The sequence below is a fragment of the Mastomys coucha genome, unplaced genomic scaffold, assembly GCF_008632895.1.
Source record: "Mastomys coucha isolate ucsf_1 unplaced genomic scaffold, UCSF_Mcou_1 pScaffold3, whole genome shotgun sequence".
NCBI lineage: Eukaryota > Metazoa > Chordata > Mammalia > Rodentia > Muridae > Mastomys > Mastomys coucha.
This window is the reverse complement of record NW_022196909.1, coordinates 36,005,202-36,014,816: the sequence shown is the minus strand read 5'-3', so window position 1 is coordinate 36,014,816 and position 9,615 is coordinate 36,005,202. Positions and strand designations below refer to the sequence as shown.

The following is a 9,615-nucleotide window of genomic DNA, read 5'->3' as shown; positions in this document are numbered from 1 at the left end:
AGAGAGAGAGAGAGAGAGAGAGAGAGAGAGAGAGAGAGAGCAACTTCTCTAGAGGTCAAGGGGCTATAGGCAGTTGTGAGCTGCCAGGTATGGATGCTGGAAATCGAACTCAGGTCACCTGCCAGGGTAGTCTATGCTTTTAACTGCCGAGCCATCACAACTTAGCTCAAGCCTGTTTTCTTAAACAGTTTACTCATGGGAGTTTATGGTTTGGCTTAAAGTTTATACCAGGAAGCTTATGGACGGAGAGACTATGAAAGGGCATCCAGAATATTCCGTCTTCCCGGCCACTTGTGGGACGGTGATGAGGATGTCACTGTTCGCTCTGAGGAGGGCCCCTCAGAATGGCTGCTATGGCTCTGGTAGAGCTCACTCGCTGCTGCATAGGCTGCCTCCTCCCTCCAGGTACCCCCTCAAATCACTTTATTTTACTTCATATAAAAGGTCTTGACTCTCTACCTACCATAGGATTTGCATAAACCAAATCGGCATAAACCAATGTGTGACCTAGTGAGTGTCATAGATGTCACGGGTGTCACATGGGTGTCACAGATCTCACGTAAGAGCTGATGAAGGCGAGGCAGGGGAAGGCTCTGTGGTTTTGTTAATGCAGAGCTGATAACAAACGCCCAGTCGTTGTGATGGTCGCACCTTGTGTTCCTTTTCTCGTCATTTGTGGTTCTTTCCAGAAAGTGCACTATTCCACTTACTTATATGGGATTAACACTAAGTAATCAGGAGCCCAGTGAGACCGTGGATTGGTATATTACTAGTGTGTGTCTGGTGTACTCTGTCAGAGGATCGAGTGCACCACAGGAAGGCCCAATGCTAATGGATTTAGAGGAGTCCCGTAAGGTGGGTTTTGTTATTTTAAACTCACATAGGAAATAATCTTTTATGTATACTTCCAAACCAAGAGCAGTTGCTGAGTGAAACTAAGCGCTCATGCCTTCCATGGAGGCCGGCAGCTTCTCTGACCAGAGCTAGATGTAAACTGCCTGTATGGTGTACCCAGGACTTCTGTGTGCCTGTCTAGGCCCTATACTGGCCTTCTGTATCTCCGGTATCACCATTAGGAGAAAGTTTCTTGGGTCTGGAGTGATTAACTCAGTGGTTAAAGAGCACATACTGCTGTCCAGAGGACCTGAGTTTAGCTCTTGGCTCCTCTTGGCTCCCATGGTGGCTCACAGTCACCTATAACTTCAGCTTTGGGCATCTCATACTCTCTTCTAGCCATCTCTGGCAACTGTGCTCATATACATATGGTTTTCCCCACTATATATAATATATATGTGTGTGTATGTATATATGTATATATGTGTATATGTATATATGTATATATGTGTGAGTATGTATATATATATGTGTGTGTGTATGTATATGTATACACACATACACATATGTGTATGTATGTATATGTGTGTATGTATATATGTATATATGTGTGTGTATGTATATATGTGTGTGTATATGTATATGTATACACACATTCACATATGTGTATGTATGTATATATATGTGTGTATGTATATATGTGTGTATACATATATGTGTACATACATACACATATGTACACATTATATACATACATATTATATATTATATGTATTATACAATTACATATATTATATAATGTATAGTATATGTATAAATTAAAAATAAATTTAAGCCGGGTGGTGGTGACGCACACCTTTAATCCCAGCACTTGGGAGGCAGAGGCAGGCAGATTTCTGAGTTCGAGGCCAGCCTGGTCTACAGAGTGAGTTCCAGGACAGCCAGGGCTACACCAGAGAAACCCTGTCTCGAAAAAAACCAAAAAAATAAAAAAATAAAAAAATTTAAGTTTTGTTTTAAGATTCACCTGCCCTGATTAAAGAGTTTTAAGACCTTCCATTCCCCTTACTGGTAACAAATTTAATGCACAGAGTGGATGGATGAGTGCTTGTTTTTTTCTCAGGAAGAAGGATACTTCCAGAAGTAAGTGTACTTTCCTGTACTTGAGAGAAAGACTTGGGAAGCAGACCAGAGTTAGAGCAGATGTTGCTGATCCCAGCACCTAACAGAAGTCACCCCATGTTTCTCTAATAAAAGTGACTTCACTTACCTTTGCGTTTAAGATGCTCTTCCGCCCGCTTCTCATCCCTCATTGTGACTTTATTAGATTTTCAGATTCGCTGTCAGGAAAAGGCAGCGTCTTTTACGATCCACTGACATGCTGAGATGTTGCACGAGTGCAGACGACAACCACATGCCCACGTTCTGGAATCCGTGGGACATATTTCACTTCAGCGAGGATGCTAAAATGAATTTGTTTCTGAGAAGCTGATCTTGCTGTGGAGACTCTGCCAGAACCAGGCTTGTCTTTCCCAGACTTGAGATCTTTTCTGCTAGCTCACGTCTCCCTTCTTTCAAAGTTCTGGGCAGGCATTCCTCAGCTGGAGTGTCCTCCCTCCCCAAGGCATAATTGCCGCAGCACAGTCTTGCTGAACATCTACTCAAGGCAGTGTGTTTCACAAGGGCCACATGCATCTCTCCCCTTAGATTTAGAAGGTTAGTGAAGCCAGCATGCGTCCAGCCCTGTGTGGAGCTCTTCCCTCTGGGTCATTTCTCATGGCCAAGATTGGAGAGCAGATCCATCTTTCTAGTTGTTTCCTGGGGGAAGAAAAAAATCTATGGGAGATGTCTTTCAGGCATGCCCATCCTATGACCTGTGCGACCCAGGAAGCTCAGGTAGTTATGAACAAGGTCTAACATGTTGATAGGTGATAGATGATGATGTCATGTTACGATGTTAAATGATTGGAGACGAAGCCCCACGAAGCCCTCAAGCTTATAAAGGATAGGACATTATTCTCATCACCTGGAGACTGAGGGGAGCAAGGCCAAGGCCCCGTCACGTTCCCTCACACTTTCTTAGCTCATGGCTCACCCTCCGGCTGTCGACCTCACATGATGACAGCACTGATGAGGTCTCTTTACACGGATAACCGTTCTATTCAGGATGACATCCCTATATGACTGTGGCACCTTGAAAGTTCTCTACATCCCAAAGGCACTACCTTCAAAGTTAGGTTCTCAGCATAAGAGTTTGGGGGTCATAGGCATTTAGAGAGCAGCAGGAGGTAGGAGCTACACTGTCTGGGACTTAGGCCCAGTAAGGGGTCTTCAGGTAAGCCCTCAGCAGTGGTCCTAGGAATCCCTTTGTCTCCTCAGGGTATAGCTATGTGTTTGATAACCCAGCATATACCAGCCTTTTCCTATGAAGCCCCATGAATTCCTCTGAGCGCTTTTTTTTTTTTTTTAAAGAATTATTTATTTTGCCGGGTGGTGGTGGCTCACGCCTTTAATCTCAGCACTTGAGAGGCAGAGGCAGGTGGATTTCTGAGTTCGAGGCCAGCCTGGTCTACAAAGTGAGTTCAAGGACATCCAGGGCTACACAGAGAAACCCTGTCTTGAAAAACCAAAAAAGAAAAAAAAAAAAAGAATTATTTATTTTATGTATAAGAGTACACGGTTGCTGTCTTCAGACACACCAGAAAAGGGCATCAGATCCCATGACAGATGGTTGTGAGCCACCATGGGGTTGCTGTGAATTGAACTCAGGAGCTCTGGAAGAGCAGCCGTGTGCTTTTAACTGCTGAGCCATCTCTCTGGTCCATGAACTCTTTATTTAACCATAGTTGTATTTGCAGCCCATGCCTCCAAATTTGACTTCTGTGCCACTGGCATCTGAAGGAGTGTTTAGCAGTGTCTCTCAAAGGGAAGTGATTGCTGCTTGTCAAGAAATATAGAAGGTTTTTCCATAATAAGATAGAACTTTGTCCTCTTTACATAATGTGTGTGTGTGCATGTATATATATATATATATACACACACACATATACACATATATACATATATACATAGGTGTGTGTGTGTGTGTGTGTATATATATATAAGTATTTTACAGTCCCCTGGATGGTTCCCAGGGATTCTTGCATACTGGGTAAGTATTCTACCATTGAGCTTTAGAACCCCTAAAAAATTGAGAGACTGTCTGGCTACATTATTTGTTATGGCTCTGAACAGAGTCTGTATCCCTAGCAGAAGTCAGTATCCTCCTGCCTCAGCTAGAATTACACATGTGTGCCAACCCCCCCCCCCCCATTTTGACATTTTGAGATAGGGGACTCCTGTAGCCTAGGCAGGTGTTGACTTCTCTGTGTAACTGGTAAGGATACCTTTGATATCAACCCGTGTTTTACTTCTGAAAGCGATTCTCTTTAGGTTCTCTCCAACTAAGTGAAATTTCCACAAAACCGGTTTAATAGGAAAACATTAACTTCACTCCATAAGCTAAGCGCTCTTCCACGAACAGGACATTTTCCTCCTGTGTTATGATGAGAGATACAGGCCACATTCCAAGAAAGGTGGAATAGTAATTTTAAAATCAGGATTTTTTTTTTTTTTTAATGTTTTGGGAAAGAGCAGTGGTGGAGAAATTTGCAGATGGTTTTTCAGTTAATTTCTTTAGAGAGTAATCTGAGTCAACATTGATTTTTCTGACCTAACTAGAAATCCTTTAAATTATTAAAGACTCAAAGGAAAGCAATCCTTCCTCTCTGAGTTCTCTCTCTCCCTCTCTGTTTCTCTTTGTGTCTCTCTGTCTCTGTCTATCTCTGTTTCTACCCCCTGTCCCCCTACCTCCCTGCCCCCTGCCCTGTTCCTTGCCTCACCTCATCCCTGGGGAGGTTAGGGTGTAGTACCAGGCAAGTGGCTGGTTGCCTGAGTGGGGACATTTTCTTTGAATCATTCTGAGGCCAGTTGCTGGGTTCCTTCTGTTTCAGCAGCAAGAGAGGGTTGAGAGACGGGAATGGTTTTCTTATGAACGGAAGCCACCAGATGTGTCCACAGAGGTGCTCTGTGTAATTCTGATCATCTCTCACAAAAACCTAATTGAAGAGGGAGGGGCTACCCGTGTCTCTGTGCATCTTCTGATTCATTACATTCTTGGAACTTTTGATGAAGACTTTGAAACAGTCGCTGTAACATGCTTGCCACGACATTCAAGTTTCTGCTTCCCCCCGCCACCGTTGCTGACGGGCCAGACTTAGCTTCCCTTTACCTCCCATGATCCCCTGCCAGTGACATTCTCAGAGTTCATCCAGAGTGTGACGGAGTGGCCGCTCACAGCTCTTGCTGTAAGAAGCAGAGTGTAACATGGCACCCTATTTTTCAAAATCATTTTTGCTGGCTGGTGATTATTTTTTGCAAAGGTGGTTATTTGGAAAGACCGCAGCTGGGCAGTTCTGTTTATAGCCACCGAGTAGGTACAATTAAGCTGAAGGCGTTTAATGTTGTGAGGACAGCTTTGGGGATTGGAGAGCCAGGCTGCTGTAGACTGGGCTGGAAGGGAGGTCCTACCAGAAGGTGAGGGTTTGGGGCCTAGAGCGAAAGCTGAAAAGCACACATTCATTTTGTCTTTGTCAAGCTTTGAGATAACCTTTCTGCAGAGCCGAACTTAAAATATGCACCTGGCTTTAATTAGATCTGTTGAGCAATGACCGATTCATGGTATTTCATGTTTCTCAGAGACGCCGAACGGTATAATTAGATTTAGGAAAACCCTTAATCGGTTTTATTTTTATTTTATTTTTTTTTGCGTTTAAGTGTATGTACTGTTTGGAAGAGCCTTTTTTTTTTTTTAAACTTAAAAATTTATTTCCGTGTGTGTATATGGGTATATGTGTGCCCATGCACATATATGCGCGCACACACCTTTGCACAATGTGTATGCGAATGTACGTGTGTAGGCGTGCACGTGAGTGTGGAGGTCAGAGGACAACTTTCGAAAGTTGGCTTTTCCCTTCCAGCTTGTATAGCATGCACTTTATCTGCCGAACCATCTTGCCAGTACCCAGGAGTCATTTTCAATAGTATATCTATATTGTAAGAAAATTGAAGGCAATAAAATATAATCATAACTTAGACCTTTCCATGAGTGTCTCTAGTATGTGTGTGTGTAAAGGATAATCATTAAAATCATATTTTAGTTTTATGAGCTCCAAATATTATGCTTAGTTTTTTTTTTTTTAGTAGTTTAGTATATCATTTTCTTAAATTGCCATAAAAATGTTTGAATAAGGGCTTAAATCAGTGCTTCTCAATCTGTGGGTCACGACCCCTTGGGGAAGCAAATGAACCTTTTACAGGACTATCCTAAGACCATCTGTGTATCAGGTATTTATGTTATGGTTCACAGCAGTAGAAAATTACAGTTGTGAAGTAGCGACAAAAATAATTTCGTGGTGGTGGGGGGTCATAGCATAAGGAAGGTTGAGAACCATTGGCCTAAAACTAAATATTCTTAATTCTCACATCATTTTTTTCCTCTCTGCTTTTACTGACTATATATTTGTCAGATGAATACATCGGTGCCAATAAATTTTTCATTTTTGAAGCCCGGCTGCCTAGCAGTAGAATTATTGGGTCAAGTACAGAGAAGTAAGTCATGCCTGTTAAGAGTCTAAATGAGCCTACAAGATGCCTGTGTATCACATGTATGCCATTAAATGGACACCACTTATTGCTGATTATGACATTATTACATTTCAGAGCTGCATGCATCATGAAATAACCCCCCACCTTGATCCAATCCCCTGGGAGATCACATTATCTAAAAAGTGTGAGTTCAAGAATTGCTTTTCAGAGCTGGAGAGACGGCTCATCTTTTAAAAGCACTGCCTGCTCTTCCGGAGGACCTGGGTTTAGTTCCCAGAACCCACGTGGCCACTGACAAATGCCTCTAACTCCACTTCCTGGGGACCTGTCACCCTCTCCTGGTGTTTGAGGGCACTGCGTGTGTACTGGAAATGCGCAGGCAAAACACCCAGGCACATAAAATGAATAAGAAAAGGAAGGAATAGGAAAAGAAAAGAATCTAAAAAAGAACTGCCTTTTTTGTTTTTGTTTTTGTTTTTGTTTGTTCGTTTGTTTTTTTTTCGAGACAAGGTTTCTCTGTGTAGCCCTGGCTATCCTGGAACTCAGTCTGTAAACCAGGCTGGCCTCGAACTCAGAAATCCGCCTGCCTCTGCCTCCCAAGTGCTGGGATTAAAGTTGCGTGCCACCACTGCCCGGCTAAGAACTGCCTTTTAAATATTTCCAAAATTAACAGATTGCGCTAGGCAGCTCTTCAGCACCCCGGGGACATACTGGTTTTGACCGAGGTTTCACTACGCAGTCCCTGAGCCCCATGGCTTTGGGCTTGAGGCAGAGCATCGTGGAGAGGAGCACAGGGCTGAGGTGAACCTCTTCACATTCCAGAGACCAGGAAGGAAGGGAGATGGGAATAGAGACTGTGCTTCGAAGGATATGTCTGTAAGGCCCTGATCTCATACACCAGGCTCCATTCTTTAAAAAACCTCCACCTCATCACTGTTAGCTGGGGCTGACGATTTTAACTTAACCTCCACCTCATCACTGTTAGCCAGGGCTGATGATTTTAACTCAAGAACCCCTAGATCCAGATGATAGCCAACTTAACAAAACTGGAATGATGACCAAGAAGAGGTATTATTTTTACCTTATTATTTTAATTACTATGTGTTTCAGAATGAGAACGGCAGAGTTGAACACCCAGAATTTTATAGGTTATTGCCAGTTGGCAGGAAAGAAAGCCACCATTAAGCTTCCAGGAAAGCCTGAGGATCCTGGGGCAGATGGATACTCTGTACCTTTGACATCTGAGTTCCTTGAACTTACGAAAAACAAGTTTCAACCGTGTTAACAGCAGCCCACAGAACCATCCAGGAATACAAATACACACTGCCAAGGCACTCTGCAATTTTGGTGGATATATCTTAATCCAGATAGAGTCTGACTCTGGGATAGAGTCTAACAATTCCGGGAACCAGAATGCATTTACGGCTTAGGCTATGACCACCAGGTGTGCTTCGTAGATGCACACACACATGCTTGTCAGGAAACGGAGGTAATGATGTCCTGTTCCGACTTTTATCTGAGGCCAAAGACTATTACCCTAAAATTACTCTCTAGCCTTTATTTGAGATGGAAACCACATTTAAAGGTGATTCTTCTACCTACCAATGAAAAACAAATTCATGTTAACACAGCAGGGCTTTATATGGACTAAATTGTAATCAGATGTGAGCTTCAGAGCTGGTTGAACCAAAGCAAATGATTTCTTTTTTTTTTTAGAGATATAAGTTGATGGCTTAGTCCTTCATACCTTCATCTTTTTTTTTTTAACCTAAACATCTCAAGTGGAGGAGGTCTGTATAATTTTATATAAATAGGCTCATGATTTACCAGCCACAAAATGCTTAGGTTGGGAAATGAGATCCCTTGAATGTTTGCGTAGGGCTTCTGAGTGGGCTTGCCTTGATGTACAGTGGCTCGATTATGCAAAGCCACGGTTCTCAGGAGGTTGAAGCGGAGCCTGTTGGGACAGTAGCCAGGTCCATGTGGGATGGCTACCAGTCTCACCTTTGATTTCAGCCACTGCACGTGACTGTGAGTTGTGGACATGATCTTCTGGAGTGGAGGATGTCCCCCAGTTCTGCTGGTCACCTGCCTGGCCATCCCAGAACTGGCCCTTCCAATGAGGCAGAGCATGGGAGCGGGCTTAGAGGGGAGCACGTTTAGAGCTGGAAACAGTTCTTTGTTAAAGCAAAAATGATTTCTACATAACTCCTCAGTCTCAAATGGCAGGGTTTCTCTGTGTAGGCCTGGCTGTCCTACAACTCACTCTGTAGACCAGGCTGGCCTCGAACTCAGAAATCCACCTACCTCTGCCTCCCAAGTGCTGGGATTATAGACGTGTGCCACCACTGCCCGGCTTTTCTTTTTTCTTTTCTTTTTTTAATGTTATAATATTTTATACCGAGCACACCGGAGGCCTCATGGCCTTCCTGTGGAGAATGGTGGATGTTCTCAGGTTAACTCCTTGGCATCTCAGTAACCATGTTCCTTCATGTCCCGAGGTGAGGACATAATGTAGATTCTGTGGAGAGGAACCTTTGGCTGCGTTATAGGAAGCTGATCTGAGTCTTAGTTGTTGGGTGATAGTTGTGGCACTGAACTTCATACTCTTCAAAAACACAATGTAAATACTCATAACACAAGGTCAAGAATGAGATTAACCAAAAGTTTAGTTTAACTTTTATGGTCTATAAAGGCTCAAACATTCCACCTTCTACTTAGAATATGTAGTTGTGACGGTGTCTTGGCTAGTTTGAGTACATATTACAGAGTATTATTGATTAGGTAGGTAGCTTGTAGACATCAGAGGTTTAGTCTCAGACTTCTGGAGACTGGAAAGCCCAAACTTAAGGAGACTCCAGATTTGGTTTCTTGTGAGATCCTATTTTCTGTTTCATCGGGGTTACCTTTGTGCTGGGCTTTCAAGTGTCGGAAGAGTTGAGGGATTGTCCAGGGTTCTGTTTTATAAGGTCACTAATCTTTTTGATGACAGTGCCACCTTCAGGATCTGACCATGTTCCAAAGGTGCCAAATTCTAATCCTACATTCCAGGGAGAGGATTTGACATAACAAATTCTTGCAAGAGAGCATTCGAGCCTAAACATAGTTAGGAGAGATAAGGTACTGCTTTTTTTT

General features: G+C 43.1%; 2 protein-coding genes across 4 annotated transcripts in view; one reads left to right on the top strand and one right to left on the bottom strand.

The window, feature by feature from the left end:
* Positions 1 to 2,147, bottom strand: part of LOC116075375 (U6 snRNA-associated Sm-like protein LSm7) — a 45,135-nt gene extending 42,988 nt beyond the window's left edge. The window contains exon 1 of the mRNA XM_031348503.1: positions 2,105 to 2,147. Coding sequence (XP_031204363.1) covers positions 2,105 to 2,147 — 43 coding nt within the window. The remainder of the gene's footprint in view (positions 1 to 2,104) is intronic.
* Positions 1 to 9,615, top strand: part of Bicc1 (BicC family RNA binding protein 1) — a 228,400-nt gene that overhangs the window by 53,679 nt on the left and 165,106 nt on the right. The window lies entirely within an intron of this gene.